This window comes from Meleagris gallopavo, chromosome 29 (assembly GCF_905368555.1).
Source record: "Meleagris gallopavo chromosome 29, MGAL_WU_HG_1.1, whole genome shotgun sequence".
In the NCBI taxonomy this organism is placed as follows: Eukaryota; Metazoa; Chordata; class Aves; order Galliformes; family Phasianidae; genus Meleagris; species Meleagris gallopavo.
The window spans coordinates 1,861,634-1,883,812 of NC_139432.1; the positions used below are offsets into that span (position 1 = coordinate 1,861,634).

A 22,179-nucleotide genomic window follows, 5' to 3' on the forward strand; every position below is an offset into this window, starting at 1 on the left:
AGCAGCCAGGATGCTTTCCTACTGCTAAAATAGTTCAGATGGAATTGCTGACAGAACACTCCCCAAAAACCTGAGATCGTTTCGTGAGACACTTCAATATGAGTGGACAAGTCTGATTTTGAGACTCCTAATTTGTTCAAAAGGTGCTTGGGACCCTGGTGCTTCTCCAAGTCCACTTATTTGGAAGTACCTTGAGATGCTGGGCTTCTGCTCCCATGTTTCTCCTGCACTGTCCTCATCTCTGGTCTAGTCCTTCCCTTAAGGTAGAATCTGTGACCCGTGTGTCCCAGCTGGATGCAGCATTTCTTCTATGTTACACCCCCTGTCTAAATCATATGGATCAGTAAACAGAGAGCAGCTCCTTTAAAAGCTGCTGCACGAAGCAGTGTCACACTGACCCGCACTTCTTCCTCTCTGGAGCATCCCAAGATGACTTCAATCCTAGAGCATCTTACCTACTTAAAGTCCAAGCTGATTTTGTCCAACCAGGGCAAAGAGATGGAAGTAAAAGACTTTGCAGTCTGAGCCCAGTGTCCTGGCCATGGACTTGCATCCCAGGAGGACTCGGAGCCACCCAGTGCTTGTGTCCGCTCCTCTATCTTCTCCCTAGCTTTCCTGCCATGTCCTTCCCAAGCACGTGCTGCAGATTTGGCTTTCACAGTACAGAAAGGAAAGCAGTCTCACTTAGTCATTGCATCATTTGCCATCAGTTGGGAGAAGTAATTAATTTGAACACATTTATCTCCAGTAGTTATGGATTTGCCTTGCTCTGCATCAACAGAGTCTCTGATAGATTCACCTAGCCCATAAGCATCCTTTTTTCCTTGAGTTTTAGATCTTTAAAAGTATCACAATCAGTCCCAGCTCTGTCTTCATCCTTTCTGTTTCTCAGTTCTTTCCAAAGCTTTGGGGATCCTGGGACATTTTGGATAACAACCTCGTGGTGCTTCAGTGCAGTGATGGCTGAGGTTGTGTTTGGCTTTTCAGGTGACTCAGCTGGCAGTGCTTCTCTCTGGGATTTTCCACTGCATCAGCAAGAAGAATTTAATCCATGTGGCTGTCGGGACTTCCTTGCAGGACTCCCATTCACAGAGTCCCCCTCTAAGACCACAGGGGTCCCATAATCTTGATCTGTTTGTGAGCTTGATTCCTCACCTTGGATTGTGTTGGAGGCTGCTGGGATGTGTGTTGGCTCTGCTTGCCATGCAAACTCCCCAGAAAATGCTCCAGTGAACAAATGTTCATTAAAAAAAAAAACAAAAAAAACAGCAAATGTGAATTGTAACTGACTGCGTAGAGGTGCTGGTGAATTGACAACATACGCACAGAGTCAAAACAAATGATCTGGAACACAGCAGAGAGAGATGGAAACTCTCACATCCCAGTCTGACACGTACTGGGGGTGATGCTGAGCTGCTGGCTGGGGCAGATCCTTCACACTTCTTTCCTGCTGCATATTCACTGGCAGGAACCCATTACTGCTGACCATGAAAGCTGATTTAAATGTTGCAGAGAGCTCCAGCAAAGCCACCCACGTGAATAGCTTCATTGGACTTTAACCTGAGCAACAGGCAGGGATTTACTATTCAGTCTCCCTTATTGGATGCACTGATTAAGCAGCACATCCCTCCTTTTGCAGCAGTTCCAGGTGAGATAGTTGGTCTGATCCATAGCATCCCTTTTATGTCTTGCAAAGCACCAAAGGGTTTCAATCCCACAAGGTCAGACTGTAGTGCCAAGGGGCCTCGGGTGGAACTTTTGAGCACAACATTTAGGATTCCAAAGGAGACAAAATGGACTTGGTACAAAATCCCAGTGCTGACATTAAAATTAAGAAGAAAGGAGGTTGAGCTGCACCTTCAGCACTCCTGGATTTGTTAGATAACATCCCCCAAGTCATCAGAAAATGAGTCTTAATTAGCGCCCACTTGGACCTCGGTTTGTCCTAAACATATTCCCATGGCATTTGATGCCAGATCTCCACTCACCCACACCCTTCAAGCATCTCAGTGCTCCTTTTAGGGGAGCTGACTTGCAATTTGAGCCTGTAACGCAGCCCTGAGAAGCACATCTGATGCAACTCCAGGTTGGTCTGTGAATGTTTCCATACAGCTCTAATTAACAGCAACAACAATCACTTTTTAGCCGTGGGTGGGGAGCCCTGGTAGGCAGAGCGAGAATTTCTCTAACTGCTACTACTGCCTTCTCTCTCTAGGAAACCTTAGGGCAAATTTCCAAATTTCATTCCTCTACTGCAGCATATTCCGGTACACGCAGCAGCCCTGCAGGGAAGCCATGCTTTGTAATGAAAACACTGTACATTTGCTCTCTCTTATTTACGGGATAATAGACCAGGTGCTTTGTTTCACAAGATGATAATCAGAGTTCCCAGGTGGATATAGTCAAGACCAACTAACTCATTTCTGTTGATGGACTGTGTTATTGTCTTTTCAAACCGGGTTTCCATTTCTCTATCCTCCTTGCATTATGAGCAGTGGAAAGCTATAGGGGTCAGGATCAATCTGCCCACTGTTTTCTCCCCTTTTCCCCCCTTGCTGCTCAGAGATCCCTTAAATCAGAAAGACCCATTACATTGTTTTAAGCAATAGAGAGCAGAGACCACCATTCCAATCCATTCTTATACAAAATCTAATACAACGATACTCACAGCTACTATTTCAATACAACTGTCCTCACCTTGGCATTAGAACATAAGTAAGCAAGGCTCACTGAACCCAGACCAGATAACATCCATGGTGCAGGTGTACAACCCATCCATCCCTTTTCAGTAAGGGAGACATTTGCTGTGCATTGAACTGGTCCATGAGCTCATCCTCCCATCACCAGCAACCGCATCGTATAATCCCGCCTGCAAGTGATGATCCTGTTTGAAAACCTGCCAGGCTTTTTCCCCCCATTATTCCTACTGAGCAGTTACTTCAGGATTTCATTCTTCAATGAATACTTCAAGCATTAAGGAAAAAAAAAAAATACACAACAATCTCCTCTAACTTCTAGCACGACCAATATATACCATTTGCTCCAAAGCCAGTATCACCATTTAGCTGAAATAGCTCCACTTCCCTCTCAGTGCTTATCCCCTTGACATATTTTCTACAGGGTAATTGCATCCCTCTGCACAGCCTTTGCCTTGCTAGCTTAAACAAGCTAAATTCTCATAATCTTCTCTCCTAGAACAGGTGCTTTTCTTTAATCCTCCCTGTAGTGTCTCTCTACACCTGATCTAGTCTGGGTTCAGCTGCTTTTTAACATCTGAGATTCTTCACCCCACACTAGCATCTTTCTCCACTGGCATGAACATCTTCTGACAGCTACATGATACAGCTTTGTAAAGATCCTTGGCAAGCTGCACAAAGTTAAAGTAGGACTTAATATAAATATATAGTTGGGACTTCAGCATTATGATTCTGCACTAAATCTGCACAAAATTATGGACTACTCTGAGCCGCTGAGTGTACTTGTGGGATCAATGGGAGCAAGATGGGTAGGCAAGAATGGAGCAGGAAGGTCTTTCCTCAGTGATATGTGAGCTCTTCAGTACTTCCAGGCCTTTATTATTGGGCTGCTCCATGACTGTGTGACATCTTGCATTGCAGAGTGCATCAGAGGTTTACTCAGCCCTTCCCTCCTAGGAGAGACCTTTGGCAGCATAGGGTGCCGACAGGGAAGGCACTGCAGGACAGGTCTGAAAACATATATTGCTGACCAAACCCCTCTGCCTTGATCCTGGCAGATCATTCCTTCCCATAATATATAAAGCATTCTTGCATCATTTTCCTTGTGCTAGTGGTGGTTAAATTGCTTTCTAGAGGTGGTCCTAAAAGCATGTTGAGTTACTTTGCAGCCTGGGAGTCTCATACTGCTGGAGGAGGCCTCACGAATGTCCTGGTTTGGCAGCTGTTCCCTGACACCTTGCTAGGTGTGAAAGGATTGAGACAAGATGAAAATTGCTGGTTGATATTGGTATTTGATGCAGAAATTGGGGCTGCGATCCCATCGGGAGGGAGGCTGGAGGAAAGGCGAATAGGATTAACAATACAGAAGTGTAGCTGAGGCTCCTTGGAGCCACCAGTTGGCTTAGAGGCAGGCAACGGTTCTGTGAAAACTCCAAAATGCTGCCATGGAGGAATGTACCTCCATAACCAATAGCTGAGCCTGAGCCACATGTGGATGATGGAGCAGAGCTCAGTTTTTGCAGAGGAAACCTTTCTATGCACTCTGAGGTCTTAAATGTCATTGTTCCCCATTGAATGTGGGTTAAGGGGAGAAAAATGTTGTATTTCTCTTTGACTCTTACATCTCTCACAAAGACATATAGAAACAATAGTGAGCCACTCCACCACTTTAAGCAGGTGGGCAGTGAAGCCCAGCAACACTTCAGTCTTTGCCAAGAGCACTCTGGATTATGCTTGAACCTGTTTTAACCTCAGCACTTAACCTCCTTTCCCACAACGTTGCCATTGCATGGCAACATCCATGATGGAGCTCAAAGTGAAAAGGCAAAAAGATGGCTTCCTCAGAGGGAAGGAATATTTGTTTCCGTGTTGGGGCAGAGTTTTGAAGAAGCATAAATAAATTATCCACTTGCTAAACACCAGTATTTTCAGGAAGCAGGAAGATAATTGTGTATTAATGAGGGATCATACAGGCAGGAGAGCAGCAGCTGGCCTCAGGTTTGGGAGAATATAACACTCCTGTTCTTGCTTTTCTATGGCCACCTGTGCTGAACAATGTAATACGGTTTGCACAGACCCCAAAACGAGCTGGCACAGAAAGAGAAGGACCTGGAATCCCAAAGCAGTCTAGGTGCATTCATGTGGTGCTGCATTTGGGGTAATGTTCCAGTGTCCCAGGAACACGTGGTAGCTGAAGAAAAGGCTTGATATGGATGCTGCTGCTCCAAATCTTGCTTTTATTAAGTGGAGAAGAGGAATCCACATTTTCTATTTGGATTCAGCCCAAGACCTGCACACGGAATCCATTTTGACTCAGGATATTCTGTTCCATGTTTCTAAGTGGAACCATGAACTGCTGCAGTGAGATGGAACTGCTTAGGCACACAGCTGAGAGGAGAGGCAGGCTGGAGATGTTCTTCCCAAAGATGGTGTGTACTGTTTTCTGGTTTTATTGTTTGATGAAACAAGTGTGTGAGAGCCTTTTTTGGAGGAAAGTGTGATTACAAGAACATACCCGATTCAGGCAGTTATTCTTCTGATACAGAAAAACACAGGAGGACCAGAATACACAAGCCAAAAGGATGAACAGTAACTGCTAACAATTCACTGATGCCCCTTCCCCAGCTTCCTCGATTACACTGCAAATGGGACCTGTGTAAACACCTATCTGATTTGCAACAACTTAAGTGTAGATCTCATTTCCCTATCTCTGTTAACTAAATTGTCCTTGCTTGAGCTCTAGAAATAGTCTGCCACATGAATTTACCTGTGCTTTAACCCCCTGCAAGGGGGGACCATTACAGATTGCTTAAAAACACGGGAGGAAAATATGCAGCAATTAATTGTACCAACAAACAGCTAATAGCACACGAAATGGAGGCATAATTTTAGGCTCAGAAATACCCCTCCACATTTAACAGTGTTCCAGAATGGAAAAGGGAGGCAGCGTTTTACTTAGGGATGCTATTTAGCCTGCAGGCGCTTGCAGAAGCTATCTGGGGTTTGCAGAGCTGGGAATAGCTGTGGATGCTCAGGTACACTGCGTACCTGACTTGCAAATATAGCAAGTCAGGCTTTCAAAATGGTTTTTGAGTGATGACATTTGGAGAAAAAATGCATTTGGTTTTAATACCTTCCAAATGGGAGCAATAGATATTTTTCTGTCTCTGCACGAAATCACAACCCACGCCATTCTCTGAGGCAAGCTAAAACAAATCCCCTCCATATTTAAATTTTAATCAATATTAGAAATAAATGCTTAATAATAAACATAAACTAGGAAGACAGTCCTTGCCCCACGGTGCTGACAAATGTTATCGTCAATCTGAACACTGTGCTGATGCCAAATTACGGAGGCTTAGAGCTGGGCTGGTCCTATGTATCCTGCCTATGGTGATGTTCTGGTCCCTGAGAGAAACCATGCAAGACATCTTCCACCCATCCCATCTGTGTGTGCTGTAAGGCAGTACATCAGTACTCATGTTTCGTACCCTTAGCTGCTAGCTCACTTCAGGTTGGAGCCCAAGAGCTAAGCACCATGGATGCAATGAGATCATGTAGATAAGCAGGGTATCAAAGAGAAACAGAAATATTTCTGCTTGCAGTCTCCTGTACATAGGCTGAAAAGAAACCATGATAAACAAGGCTGGAGGGCTCTGAGCAGAGATCTTTGCCTTTTCCCATCTCTTTGGCAGAGTCACGAGAGTCAAAGTGCAGAAGAAGTCATTCAAGAATGGTGAGGAACTAATCAGAATTGGGGAGTCCTACAAGAAAAGGTATTAAAATGGTTTAAACCCACACTCTCCATGTCTTCTCCCAAGCTCAAGAAGGAGGAATCAGATCCACGCCATTTGTCTGGACCTCAATATAAAAAAAAAGGAATGTCTCCTCTCTTCCAGTCCTTCGTCTACATTCTTTCTGAGGAATCAGTGTGTGAGAATTTATTGAACAAAGCTCTAAAAACCATGAGGCTCTGATCTACCCCCAGTCATCCCTATATAGCTCATATTTTATATATATATATATATATATAATAGCTCATATTTATATATAATAGCTCATATTTATATATAATATATATAAGCCATGCAATGCCATGTTGCAATAATAAGCCAATACAAGTTTTGCTGACTTTCTGGACAACATGGGGGTTAAAACTGAGGATGCAGGACTGGTGTTCCCAGCAGGTACTGCAGCAGCAGCCTTGCTATTCAATCCATGCATGTGCAGGTAGACATATGTATGTTCAACTACTCACACTTCAGCAGAAGAGCATCTCAACAAGCATGCAGCTGTTGCTGTATCTGCCCTTGTAGCACAACCAGAGCTTTGTGTAGAAACACATCCTGAACCCACTTATTCTCATCAGTGAGATGCTCTGGCCTCTGCAATTCTTTTTGTAAATTCCAGGGAGGAACGAGTGCTTTACATAACTTGTGGAAGAAAAAAAAACAAAAAAAACCCAAATCCATTGTCTTTGAAACAGAAATTAATGAAGCCTGTTTTCCAAAGGATGCTGGTATTTTGTTTTCTAGCTTCTCCCTGCTCTGCCCCTATGGACTCCCACCGAGAAAATCAGAATATTCTAGGAGCAGCTAACATCCTCATCCATGTACCAACCTTCACACATCTACCCCTGGGTTGTTTCTCTCTGTCCCAAGGGTAACACAGCCCTATGTATACTAATTTTTTAGTTCGTTACGCTGTCTGTGCTGTCAGAGAAGTGTAAGCTGTCTTGTCACTACTAGGCTGCCTTTGGAGAAAGTGGGGCACATATGCTTGTTGGACAGCTGGTTGCTGTCAGATGAAATGCATAATGTCATTGGTGGCCCTGATTTTCCTCAGTGGACATGAGTTTGGGTCTCTCTCAGCTGCCAGTTTTCATGAAGCTCGTAGAAACCGAATGTCTGTGAGAATTCTCATAGTCTTTCAAATAGAGGCAAAATTAGCCAGTTTTCAATCTTCTGTAGGTTTCTCCTATCAGGAAATAAGGCTGCAAGTGAGCCATCTCCAGAAAGCTCAGAGATGGTCTATCAGAAGGCATTGAAACCTGCCCCTTGAAATAGGGAGCTCATTTGAGCACAGTGTATAAAATCCCCTCCTTCAGGGAAAGGCAGATGTAAGCCTTTGCTAATACCAGGTAATACTGGCTTTTGCCCCAAACCTTATTTAAAATAGACCCTGGTTTGCCTCAAGTCTATAAATGTAAAATGCAGAGACTCCAAGAGGTGACGAATCCCCCGAGGAGGACTTTTCCCATCAAATAATTCAGAACCAGCTGAAATGAACCAGCTTTTAATGAAGCATCCCAGGCTTTCAAGATTTGGTTTTGTTCTGATATATAATTTTTTAATTATTTTCATGGAAAATAGAAATGCTTTATGACAAATGTTTTCATTTTTCTCCTGGGAAATCTCATTCCAGTCAGTGCAATTTCAGAAAAGAAGGCTTTTCTTTTCTTTTCTTTTTTTTTTTTTTTGTGTGTGTGCATTCAGAGAGCATTTTCTAATGAAAAGTTTGTTAGGAGATAACCTAACCAACTCCAGGCTTGTTTAAAAACCCTGTGCTGGTTTCTGATGTGAATTTGGTTTTCATTGCACCAATATCCTTAGGAAGCAAACTCCTAAGGAATTCAAGGTTCAATGGAAGTTGGGTTGGTTTGATATTATAGCTGCTCGTGTTGCTACATCTTCACACTGATGGCATCCCTCTGCATCACATCGTGTGTGTCCCTGTAATTACATGCACCCTACAAGGAACTCTCTGCAGTTGGTGTAGAGCAGCAACCAGCACTCGTGTTAATTCAGCTGCAATCCGTTGTCGTTGCCTTGACAGGAATGAATTCATTTGTTTTTCATGTGGATGTCACATGTATTCCAGGAGATGCTCCATCATAATTTAGCATTAGTTAATGGCCACTTAGAGTGCTCCTGAAGCAGCTGTAAAACGGATGGTGGCACTGGGTTTCATCACCAGGGTGGAGTACAAATAAAAAAAAAAAGTTTTTCAATCAACGAGTGTGAATTTTAACATCTGGCTCAACAACTCCTTCTCCTAACGAGGACATGCTATCCACACCCTTTCTGGTTATGCTGCTAATGAAAACTGGCTCCATGTTTCACATAAAGATTGGGTTTGGTGGGAGTATTGCTGGAGAAACAAGCTCAGTAGCAGCTTTTACAGAAAGCTTTGCTGGAAACATTTGGTACCTTTTAAGTGTAAAAAGGAAAAATGCCCAAATATGAAATGCAGGAAAACAAATTAATACATCAGAACTGTACAACTGCTGTAACCAGCCATCAGCTCCCTAGTAGAGGAGGACACTGTGTTACCTTCTGGGAGATACAGTCCAACCAGTGTGTCTAAGAGACGCGTGTGGATGATGAGCTGGAACTGCAGTTCTCAGCAAACTTCACTATAAATTTCTGTTCCATATTTTCACAGAAAAAAATAGAAGCTCAATAGCAAAAATATGTTCTAATCCAAGACTTCCTCAAGTAAATCATCACTTTCCAGATGGTCTGGAGTCCCTCCCACCTCCCCAGACAAAATGCTGTCCCCCATTTGAGGTCAAACTGAAGCCAGATATGCTTGTTCAGCTGTCACAGGTTTCTCCATCACTGGAAAACTGCTGATGAGCTCACAGTGCTGCAAACACTGCTTGGGATGCATGGTAGGCAAAGATGGATCGCACATGCTGCTCTCCCAAAGCATAGCAGGTGGCAGTGGAAGAAATACAGAGGCTTAACGGTTCTGCTGTATATTTCCCACCCATTTTGGTGCTAGAGAGCAGTAGAGCATCATCTTGAAAAATTCAGTGACTTAAGGATTAAGCTTCCATTAATTCCTCCCATTGGTCATTAATTCTCTTCTGCAATCAACTGAGTGTATTTTAGCCCTTACTGCCAAGCCATGGCATATTGTAAAGATGTTTTCTTTCCTGCCATTGAGTTATCCCAATGATTGACAATTATTTTCTCCTGTGCTGTACCAGAGTTTCAGCTCATCTTTATCTTCTTGAGCTGGGAAAGTAAGACATTCTTCACGCTGGCTGAAATTGGAGCCCTTCAATTATGCTGCTTACAGTACATGCAGCTAAGTCACCAGAGCGCATTTGCTTGCATTTATTTATTCTCATCTCCTGGACCAGGATTTGTTTCCCTTAAATGTTCAGACTCACAAACATTTGGGTCTCTTCTGTGGGACTCGGCTGTCTGGTGAAGTCATGACTGTCCTCCACCATGGAGTGGGGTTTGAGAAAGCCCGGAGCAAGCAACAAGATGAAACATGAAAAAAGACAATGTTTCAGTTTTGACTTTCTTCCCCCAATAATTTCAAAAGCTTTGAAAAGGAAACAGATTTTTAATTATTTTAATTTCATGCCTACCTTCCTATTACTTCCATTTTTATTTCCAAGTTTCAAATATCTTTGAAACAAAGATATAAAGATGCAAATTTCTAAAAAACAACTAAAACTTCATCCCACTAAAATTTTTGACCTTCAACTGCTTATTTTTGTATTTTTTCTTCCCAGATGTGCAATATGGACAGACTCAGACCTATCAGGTTCCCTCAGGACAAACTCTGTCTCTTAACACAGCCTGGAAGTTGGATTTGAGCACCTCCTGGCTGACTGGTGGGAAAGCCGAAGGGCTGACCATGAAGCTCACTCTGTCTGGAGTCTTCAGCTGATCTGAGGAAGAACCTGGTGAGTAGGTTGAGTTTGACTCAGCCTTTTTCAGCTCTGATTTTCTTTTCAAATTCCTCAGAGCAGCTGTGGAGGAGGAAGGAAATCTCTGTGCAGAATTGGCTCATGTGATGGGAGCAGTAAATGAGCAACTTCTGTTGTAGGTGAAAACACTCCTGTGGGCCAAGTCCCTCTGCATTGGGCTCCTCTCTGGAAATGTAACCAAGTGCAGATTAAACCTTTCATCTATCCCAGCCTTGGCAAACACACGTGCATTTTCCACCACCACTCACTTCTTCCCTTCATGCTCCCTGGCTTAACACACAGGATAAATCCTTTCCTCAACAGCGACCACAACAGCAAATGATCAAAACAATTCAGATTTTTATTTTTTTTTTTAATATGCTTCAGTTATAATACTCATGGCTGGATAAAAATTGTTTCTTGATGGGCTCTGAGCACACAGGTGTCAGTCTGTTTAAATGATGCAGTCTCTTTCACCTCCAAGGAGCAGTCTTTCTTTCTGGTCTCATTGATTGATCCATGGCAGGTGGAGGCAGCTCTGTCCACCTCATCTAGCTCATTTCCCATCCTAGTTGTTGAGTTTATGAACCTTTCAAGGTTTCCTCATGGCTATTTGCAAGTATAGAAATCCCAAAGAGCTTTTAGTAGACTTTTCAGGTTATTCTCACCCCTCAATACAGGGCATACATTTAGAGTTGTGTTTTTGTTTAACCTCTCAGCAGATGCAGGTGGCAAAATATCTACTGATTTTTGCAACCTGCAAATATAGTCACAATTCATGTTTTCATCCCTCTGAAGCCAGGGAGGACCTGCATGCCCAGTGCCAGCTTTTTCAGAGCTGTGCTTGCTTTCGGGCAAGAAAGCTTTTCATGGATGTGTTTTCCCAAAGAGCCTTTCTTAAGGAAAGCCACATAAGGTATCTCATCAATCCTAAAAGAAAGATGAATGGAATTGGAAAAAAACACTTGATATTTCTTTTTTTTATTTTCTTTTGAACACTGTATGCAGTTGAAAGAGTTATTGAAATACATTACATATTATATATGTAAATATATGTATGAAATAATTCAGGTTGTCAGGTATCTCAAGAGGCCACCCAGCCCCATGCTGAAGTCAGACCTGTTTTTTCTTCTTGTCAAGTGTGACCTTCTCCTCATTTCATGACCACCAGTTTCAATTTGTGCCCATTGCCTTCAATGGGGATTGCAGGCACTGAACCATACCCACCAGCACCTTGCTAGGAGCATTTTGAATAAGCACCACAGCACCACATCATGCTTTTTAGCACGGGCATCACTGCTCTTGGTCAAATAAGCACAAAGACTCTTTAAAAGGGAATATCAGAGAAATTACTTATTGTTCTACTCAAGTTGGATATTAGGGACATTTCTGCTCTGAAAGAGTGGTGGTGCATTGGTGGTGCACAGGCTGCCCAGAGGGGTGATGGAGTCACTGTCCTGAAGGTGTTCAAGGAAAGTGGAGATGTGTGGCACTGAGGGACGTGGTTAATGGACATGGTGGGATGGGTTGGGGTTGGACTTGGGGATCTCAGAGGTCGTTACCAAGCTTAATGATTCTATGATTCTATTTGTCATGAAGTCCTGAAGGAAGACTTCCATGAGGTGTATGGAAGTAGGTCAGGACAAGCTATGTGGCTCCAATTTTGCCTCTCCAAATGGAAACCATGTTTTTGTGTGTATGTGTGCATGCGTTTTTTTGTCGCTGGTGGTGGTGGTCTTTTTTGGGGTATTATTTTTGTAGGTTTGTATTGTATTGTTTTTTATGTTTCTTCACATAGAGTTTTAGGCATGGCAATATTAAAGCCTGGTTCGTGTAGAAAGTGCACAGGCACATTTTAATATTTCCCATGATTTTACCTTTCATCCACTACAGACAACAAGGAAACAATACAACACTGCCACTGAACCTATTTGTGTAAAAGTTATCACAAAATGGCAGATCCCATTATGGCATATTTCACAGATTCTGAGGCAACCTTTGGAAAAAGTCATGAATTCAAAAAAAAAAAAGATGAAACAGAGGTCATACGATTCTGAATCCAGCAGCTAGCATCATGATTATCACTTTTTTTGTTTGGAGGAAAGTGAAAGTTGTATAATAAGGGATGAGAATGGACTAATCAGTCCAAGAAGCAAAAGCTATTCACTAAATAGTGGCCTCTCGGGCGCACTAAAAAGGATGGCAGAAAATGTATGCATGGGTAAAGACAAATAGATCGACGGAAACTTGCATCTCAAAATAGAAATATTCACATAAGATGGTCTCCATTATGTGGACACTGTCTATCAGCAAAAATGTGTATTGAAAATACATGAGTTATATCCTTTGATTGTCACAGCCACTGAAAATACGTAAATAGACATCCAGCAACAAAAGCAGAGAAGGCACAAGCTAAGTTATTGTGTTACCTCAGAAATGAACTAGTTATGAGGGGAAGCTCTCACAACAGATCCCATTTAACAAATGACATGACAGAAGGATGTGCTCCCACACCAGAATGTGCATCCACTGCCCCACCTTGAATATCTCAGCCAAGGCTTGGCTGCTGGGGTTACTTTTCTCAGCAAGGTGGGACTCTAATATCCCATTCCTATGCCGCTTATATTATACGTATCTATACCCCCATTGCCCATCAGTCATTCTCCATTTGTCTGATGAGGTCAGATGAGTCTCATAGACTTGTCTCTCCTGTTATTCCATGCATTTACTGTGCCACACACAAAAACCTCCTGCAAGGCTCCTTACTGTTCCTTTATTCCAGAGCAGCCAAGGACCACAAGCCATGGCTTCAAGCCTGGGGAAAAGCTTTGCTTCAGCACACCCATAGAGAAACCCAGAAAACTACAGCAGTGTATTTAAGGCTGACAAACCACAGCTTTTCCATGCTCAGCAGCCGTAGGATGGGAAGACCTTACTATCATGTTGAGCAGCAGGAGCGCAGCTCCTCCAGAAAGATGCCATCTGTGAGGTCGTTTTCAACTGAGACCTCCTGGGAGGAGTGATGCACAAAAGAAGAGAGGATTTCCTCAGCTGCTGTTATCAGGTTTCCTTCCTCCAAATACTCTAAAGGAATGTGTTTGCTAAAGAGTGTTCTGCCAATTTTCTATTCTTCATTAACTCGCCTACAGCAGAGGTCGGCATTATCTCAGTGCATTGCAAGGCCAACTGAGGAATCAGCACATATTTTGCTCAGTCCTTGCTGTTCCCTATGGATGTATTCCTGCAGAAAAGCTTAGGGACCATAATGCAGGGACATTATCCCAGGGAGAAGGAACATGGAGTGCAAGGAAGCACAGCTCAAATCCTGTGAATAAAGCAGCAATAGAGGAGTGGAGGAGGAGTAGGAGGGAAGGTATGGTCAAGTGTTCAGTGTGTCAGGACACTGCCCTGTCAGCTGCTGCTTTCCCACATGGGGCAAGCAGCTTTATTCAGGGAGTGCACTGCACACAACACACACATTACCCCCAAGGGACAGCTGCACAACCTTCTTCAGCGTCTTATTGCATTGTACTGCACTGATGCAGCTTTTTGCTGCAAAACTGCTCCCAGGTGCATGAAAGGAACACAGAGAGAACTGGAATTCTTCACCAGCATGACGCATTACAGAACTGCTCTGGGATTTACACCTCTGCTTCCTGGGAGGAAAGAAATCAATTTTCAGTGACGACGCTTTTCTTTTTCCAGCTGGTAATGCAGCAGAATGGATGGGCTGTCACTGAGCCTGTGTGCAAAGTTGCAACAGGTCGCTGATGATTAAACACAACGTTCCTTCAGAATTGCAGGTTCTGATTCTGCCCGGAGGCAGCTAACAGACCTTTACAGCATGCTCCCTGTAGAAAGATCTACTCATCATTTAAGCAGGCACTTTTTGCTGCCTTTTGTCTCTAGAGGTAAAGTCTGAAAGGAAAACGAAGCTTCTGAGTCCCTTTTGAGTTCTGCTGCCCAGATTTCCATATCATGAGGGATTGCCTGGAGTTGGTGATGCTGGAACACCTGCCTGTGCCTCCAGCACTTCCTCTGATGCAGTTCTATGTATCAGGTGCAGAAGGCAACACTGGGAAGATGTTGTCTCCTGGATCACCTGCATCTGCTTTGCATAACTGACTGAAGTGTTTCGTTGCCCCATTTCTGAATCTCTACAGTGCTTGCTAAAGAGAACTGCTGTCAGACTGTAGTACCCCATCTGTTTCTAGCTGACCCCAACCTGATTTAGCAGAACCAGGATTTATTTAGCAGTCAGGGAAAGTTTTGTCTTCCCAGAAATTATATAGAAAAAGATGCCATGGAGCGAACAGCCCCGTTTCCCAGGGATGCTGCCCAGAGCTCCCCTCGAACCTGACAACAAGAGCTGCTCTTTTGAGTCCCTGCAGGTGTTTTGAACCTGCTAGTTAGGCTTTGGGGCTTTTGCTTCTGGCTGGTGTTTACTGCATTATTGGCAAGCATATCTTTACTTTTCCTCTGGATTTTAGCATCTCCCTTTCTATCCCATTCTCCATACTTTCTCACACATGGTTTTGCTTTAGTTCTCTCTTCCCCTAGCAACTTTTTTGATACGTTCTGAAAACTTACAGCAGCCTCTGCTGAGGTCTGCCCACAGAGCAGAAGGAAAGGAGCAGTCTGCCTGGTATCCAGTCCAAAACAGGCAGAGGCAACAACTGACATGAAATGCAACCTTCCTACTTAGGCATCTAAGAAGAGCACAGTCCAGGTGTTGGAAATGGCTATGGAACATGAGTCAGTTGGACCCATTTGCTGGGAGACCCACAAGCAGCAGAGGCACAAAATACTCCTAAAAACAGACTCAAATCCAGCTGGCAAACCAAACCATCACAAAGTCTGCTTCAGCCCCAGCCTATCTGCAGAACGGGCAGCACTGCTCTCAGACAGACAGCTGCCTGGGAGCTGTTCGCATGGCTGACTGCAGGGCTGCTGAGCCCCCAACCAGGGCAGACTGGTGGCAGATTGGTGGGAAGGGATGAGCCAGAATGGCCTGAGAGTAAAGTGCAGCTTAGTCCCGTGCCAACTCGTGTGCCCACAGCTCTGCCCAGGCAGCACTCCAGCCACCAGCCCCTTTGCAGCCCCTCATTACCCAGCAGTGCACGGGTGCCATCTCCTCTTCCAACAATCTACTTTTTGATTCTATTTAACTCTGATGCTGTCTGCAAGCCGAGCTGCCACTCGGGTGGCAGCCAGGAGCCATGAGCTGAGCAGCGTCTGTTCCTGCAAGATCCTCAGGCTGCCCAGCTTGCTCCTGCTCCCTGCCATCATCAGAACACAGCCTGATCTCTTTCCTTTTTCTATATTTTTTTTCTTTCCTCTAACACAAGACCATGAAGACACTCAGCCGCTGACCACACTGCACAGCTAACTAGGATTTATGATCCACAACCATCAGGAACAGGCAGAAAAATTTCCCTTCTGTTTGATCAGAAGCCACAATTTCATCAAGGCTACAAACACCCAGGGAGATACAACCGACTGATGGACATTGCTCAGACCATCCCCAAGTGCGTGCTTCTTTGCTGGCCTTTCTCCAGCCCTGCCTTCTTCCTTCAGCTGGCTAAAATTCAACGACCATAGCAAGAGACCCCCAGGTCCCCTCTGTTGCTCAACTTGGTGTGACAGCAAGCACCCTCCAAGATCCTCATGTAAGGTGGGTGCTGGACCTGCTGCCAGCCCTTTGCTCAGCCCCCACATCACCCCACACCATGCTGAGAAGCAGCACAGGAAGGGCTTTAGCAAGCAAACTGAAACTCAACAGGCTGCCTGCTCCTTCTCAGCTGTACCACAACCCATGCTCATCATACTGTGCCCACGCAACACAGCCAGTGACATCCAGGGCTATCCTGGTCCTGCACCACCACCATCCACATGCCCGGAGTGGAGAAAAGCAGAGCATCTGCTCATACTCACAGTTTTGAAGTCCTCATGGTTGCATTCTTGGCCTTTGAATTTGCAATACAGCATCATATCCTTCAGGTCGTGGCCAACCCGCGCCAGGAACTCCTGCATGTTGAAAACTTTAGGTTTATACTGCTTAAAGTTGGCCTTCTCTTGGAGGATGGCTAAGACAGCCGGGTCAGCCAGGTGAGGGTTGGGGATCTGCAGGTTGACGTCAAGCAGAGCCAGCAGCTCCCCAGCATGGTACAGATCATTGGTGGTCAGCCGGGAAAAGCGGAACTCATTGAGGTTACAGATGGTGACGGCGGGGAACACCAGGCTGTTTGCCACCACCTCGTCCACTTTTGTGACATGCTGGTAGGAGAAATAGAAAGCCACCCGGTCCGAGCTCTCCACAAGGAGGAGCCCCAGGGAGCCCACAAAGGCCAAGGTCCAGAGCAGGCGCCGGATGGTCACTGGCCCATAGACGAAGACATGACGGATCCCGTGGAGTGTGGAGGTGTTGGCAAAAATCTGGATGCTGGAAGGCTGCAGGCTCCCCATGCTGCCCTCGCTGGTGCTGTCCTTCAGATCCATTGGGAGTAGCTGGTGAAATCCTTGCACTGCTTTTTGGGTCAGACTGTAGCCGGAACTGGGATCCTTCCCCTCCCCTTGGAAAGTAATTAGAGCCTTTAAGAGGAGAGAGAGCGAAGACAGTCTCAGACCAGCTGCCACGAGCTTATCCCACCAGCTCAGCAATAGCTTCGTAGGGGTAAATATTTATACAAACATCCATTCAAACTCTAGCTCTTGATTTCCTCGGTGTGATAAGAAGGGCTGGTTTTATTTAGGGAGACACCAAGGTGATGTGGAAGAGATGTGGGTGGGAAGCAAAAGCCGAGCCAATGGAAATAAAGTCCTCCCCCTACACACGCGCACACACGCGCGCACACACACACACACACACGCCGAACAAGATGAGATTAAGCGAGAGGGAGAGCTTAAAACAAGCGGAGCAGCTCGCAGCCTGTTAACTGGTGCGTGAAGCCAAGGATGCCGCTACCCAGAGCTGATGGCTGGCAGCGAGGCTTCCAGACTCATCCTTCCCGTGCTCTGAAGGTGCTGCCGGATTTGGGCATCTCTTCTCCTCCCCACCCTGCTGTTTTGGGCAGGGCTTTAGGAAATAGCCCCCTCCCTAAAACCCCACCGGTATTATTTTGCAAGAGTTTCTCTCAGGGAAAGCTGGGCAGCGAATACAGCAAGAAAATGCAAGAGAAGTAAAAGAGGAAAAAGGGGAAGGAGGGAAAAGGATTAAAAAAAAAATGAAAAGGGGAAAAAAAGCTTCTCAGCTCCATGTGTGCACATAGCGTTAAAAAGCAATAGCATGAAGACTATCTGCCATGCAGCAGCTCCAGAGCAAAAAAAAATTAAGACAGAAAAGGATGAAGCAAGAGAGGTAGTGGGAGAGAGGGGCTGCTGTGTCTCTCCTTCCTTCTCTCTATCTCAGCTTCCCTGCACTTCAGGACTCCAGCAGGCAAAGCACCGAGAGCTGTGAGTCATGCATCGATCTGAGCCCCACGGCAGGCGAGAGCAGTACTGCCAGATGTTTGGTGCTGCTGGAAGGCAGCTGTGATGGATGCGTGCAGGGAAGGTGCTCCCAGCTGTGTCTTCAGATGGGAGATTTGGAGGGGTGGGGATGTTGGGGAGGCAAACTGGGAAAGATTTCCTAGCCAAGAGATGCTGCAAAATCCTGCACACTGAAGCCTCTAATGTGACAGCATTCTTAGCGCATGCTGCAGGAGGTGGGAAGGAGCAAGGTGTAGCCCTGGGTCTGAGAAGGGTCAGGAGTAGCTCCTCTTCACACTGACTGTGCACAGCAGTATTTTTATCTGTTTTATCTCAGATGTAGAAGGAAAAAATACTTTCTGTCTCCATACAGCACTATGGCAGGTGAGGGTCCCTGGGGCAATGGTGGCATGGATGTGACAGTCAGCTGAGAGCAGAGGCTCAAGGAACAGCCACAGGCTGTCACAGTCTGTGGTGTGATGCCCAGAGACTATCAGCCTCCTGTGAAATTACCTTGAGAACAGACCCAAAGATTATCTTGGGCAAAGTCTTGTGCTGTTAACCAGCCAGAATATCTCTCAGGCTGAACTACTCAACCCAGCACTGCTATATGGCTATGCAGTGCTGCTCTCACTCTTCTACACCAGGGAAACTGAGGCAAAGAGAAGCCGAAGGACGTGTGAGCAGTCACACAGTTTGCACTGCAGCCATGAGTTGAAGACACCACTTGGTCTCTGGGTTGCTGGCACTCTGACACCTTAGAAATCTCCTGCACCTTGTCTTGTGCTTTCCAGATGGGGTGGACAGCACTGAGCAGAGCCAGGTGTGAACCAGAATGAAAGCAGCTAAGAGAAGTGGTTGCAGCTCCATAGCTGCCTCCTCCTGCGCTAAGCATCTCTCCAGAGCAGAGATAAGACCATTTCCCCCCCTTTAAAAATGCCTGGCAGGAATAGGCTCCCTTTCCCACCCATCACCATCCCAGCTCCAAATCTGTCTCCTCTTCCACCGCCTGTGCTGTTTGGCCTGATGCATTAATGCTTTCATTTATTCACCATGCACACTGCCTTTACAGTGCTGTTTTCTGTAATTCATACCATATACCATCTGCTGCCTTTTATTAGTTGACTGTGTATAGCGCTGCGGGTGCAGTCTGGAGGAAGAAGCAGCATCTCCAGCAGTGCTGCACAGCACCAGAAATGCTCATGGCTTTTTGCATTGGGGCTGGAGATGGACTGTGGAGACAAATGCTGCCCAACGGTGCCATGCGGGCAGCCTGCAGTCTTGTTGTCACCGCGGTGGCCAGGGTGTCCCCAGGACTGGGAAAGGCAGCTCTGATCCCACCTGGAGCTCTGCATGGGGGTGACACCATCAGGGTTGGGGACACAGGTTGGGAGGGATGGCAAGGGGAATCGGGACCACAGAGATGTGGTGATGGAGGGGGCAGTAAGGACAGGGTGACAAGGGATGCAGGGAACAGAGCCTGACCCTGTCTCATTGCACAGCCTGTGCCTGCCCTCTTGTGTCACAAGAACATGCTGCAGTGCACAGAGCCCTGAAACAGATGGGAAATGGATTTGCTGGGAAGAAAAGAGGCAAAGGGGAGGTCTCAGCCTCTGGGAGCCCCTCTACTTTTGCAGCCCCGCTGAGAAACATGTGCCAATTTGCACTGGCAAAGCCTGAACTGCTCTGGGCCCAAACTGACACCTGGAACAAGGGCTTTGCTGAAGGTGATTGTGGTCCCCTAAGTCTCACTCTATTCCTCAACCTTTCCCTAAAATTTTGGACACCCTTATCACCTATCAGCATATTGTCAATAGCTCCAAGCTACTGGGAACACACAGCTCCACTTAGCTGAGAGACCTTGGCTAATTAAAATAGTCCTCCTTTCCAAACGGGAACATAATGTGGAATGCTGATGTTTCCCTTGAAATTAAATCTGATCCCTTCCAAGATAGCTTTGGCTGGGCTAAAAGGCTTTTTACTACCGAAAGAAAATTAAAAAAACATGATTGGATTTTGATGTACTTAATATTATGCTTGGATTTTTAATAGGTTATAAAATGAAAGCCATTAAAGAGTATAAAAACTCTCCCTGAAAGAAAACATGAAATATTCAAATGGCTGCATGTAGTGGATGGAAAGCTGCACGAAGGATAAGGATCTGGGGGTGTGGGTCGATGCTTGGCTGCACACAAGCCAGCAATGTGCCCAGGTGGCCAAGAAGGCCAATAGCATCCTGGTTGTGTCAGTAATAGAGCAGTCAGCAGAGCATGAGGTGATCGTCCCTCTGTACTCAGCTCTGGTGAGGCCACACCTCAGTGCTGTGTTCAGTTCTGGGCCCCTCGTTACAAGAAAGACATTGAGGCCCTGGAGTGTGTGCAGAGAAGGACAACAGAGCAGTGAGGGGCCTGGTCCAAAGGCAGGAGGCCTTCCCTGATGGGAAGCGGCGGGACTGCAGCCTTCTATCTTTGTGTAGCAGCTTCCTAGGGCAGCAACCCAGAGCCCCACTACAGCCAGTCAAGGGCTCAGCAGGCTGCTGTGGAGATGTGGAAATATTTCAGATATTCTAGTTTTGTTGAGCCCAGCAAAGAGATCTCAAAAGCACCTTCTGCTGGACCTAACTTCTATTTTTGTTTTGTTTCCATCTGAAGTACATGAATATAAACGAGCCCCAGTCTATCTATGCTGGTCTGCTGGGACTCTGGACCCAGAAGTCTGATCAAATTAACTTGAAGCATTTTAGCACACGAGTGTGTTGGGCTCTGCTCATTTAAATTTTACATAAATTCAAGCACCGAATCATAATTTGGCAAACGAGCATCAAGAAAGCTAGAACAGGAAAGTCTAGATTTACCATTAACCAGCAAAAGCTGGCAGCTGCCTCTGAGATTCACAGTCTCATTCTGGGAGTCGGATGAGAGCTTTGTGAGAAGAAAAGGAAATTCGGGTCCCCACGAGCATTAGGGGTGCGCAGACCTGCCTCTGAACTCTGCGGGCAGGGCAAAGATTGAAGGAGATGGATGTGACCGGTGACACTGCCCATGTTTGCTACCAGCCCTGGGAAGTCAGAGCAGCGCGCAGGCTCTGAGCTCTGTGTGTGTCTGAGCCACGGCTGCTTATATTTTGATCGTGCTACCAGGTTTTTTCAGTTCTGTTTAATCTTTTGGACAATGGGCTTGTGAGTCATCAGGGCTGGCAAGCAGGGCACAGAGACCTTTCTCCTCCTCAGTCTGTTTGGTACCTGCACGCTGTGTGTGCGGTGCTGCGGCTGGAGCTGAGGACCTCAGGGCACAGCAGCTCTTAGTGAGGCCACGCTGCTTTGGTGGGGTATCAGTGCTTGCTCGCTGATGCTTCATTTACTCTGTATTAGATTTAGACCCATCACTGGGTTATTGCAGTATGGATCTGCACAGGGATGTGTCCTCTAGGAAGGACCTTTGCAATTTTTCTGTACCGGGCTGTATGATACAACAGATGAGAAGCATCAACTTGTCAGTTCAGCCATCAGGTATCAGACTGACTGGAGAAGCTGCAGCTACTCCGAATTGTCCCTAGAGAGTGCTTTGATAGGTTCTTTTGCTGCAGGCATTTGTGTAAGGAGTGGGCACCTACACTTGTACTCCTGTGTCGGACAGTGGCACAAAAAGGCCAGGAATGTGCAGAGAAGAAAGTGAGCTCTGATTCAGCGCAGATCTGGGGAGGGATAATAATTAATTGCTTACGGGCAGGTTTCTTAACTGCCTGCAGGCTTGGGAATGTAAGCATATAAGAGCATGCCAGCATGTCCCTTCTCTGAGCATCTTTGCTATTCCCATTTGGATTTGTTCAATTACATGGCAAAATTTATCTAACCACCAGCAAGGGGAATTCATCCTGAGATCAGAAAAACAGTAATAGTAACTTGTAGACCTTATTCAGGACTTTGGAGCCTTCAGAGCACTGAACAAATGTTAGCTAATGAATCAAGCTGTGCTGCTTCTCCTGCCCCAGCCCTGGCAATAAATGCTCCAGGATTAGAAACTTGCTGACACGTGTGCTGTGAGTGCCTGAGTCTGAGGGCATGGTGGCTCTTGAGCTGCTGCCTTGATGGTGATGACGGGTAAAAAAGGTTCTTGTTGTCAGCAGATATAGTTGGGATATGTGCGGGGCTCATCCTTCAAAGAAAAATATTCAATTTATCATCCTGGTAGAAATGGAAATGTTATTGCTTTCTAAGGAAGTTTTAATTTAGTTTTAATTTTCTGGTACACATAGGTTGGTCTTCATCAGGGTGGCTCTGATGCTCACAGAGCATCTGGGACAGCA

General features: G+C 45.6%; 1 protein-coding gene across 3 annotated transcripts in view; it reads right to left on the reverse strand.

Moving 5' to 3' along the window:
* ASIC2 (acid sensing ion channel subunit 2) overlaps nt 1-17,704 on the reverse strand; it is a 419,414-nt gene extending 401,710 nt beyond the window's left edge. For 2 of the 3 annotated variants that reach the window (XR_014879982.1, XM_085210763.1), the window contains exon 1: nt 16,342-17,658. Coding sequence is in view for 2 of the 3 variants with exons in the window: in XM_085210763.1 (XP_085066889.1) it covers nt 16,342-16,905 (564 nt within the window). In the remaining variant the exon portion in view is untranslated. Of the gene's footprint in view, nt 1-16,341 lie in introns of all 3 variants that reach the window. The other variant, XM_085210764.1, reaches the window with a different exon arrangement.
* Nucleotides 17,705-22,179: the final 4,475 nt, after the last annotated feature.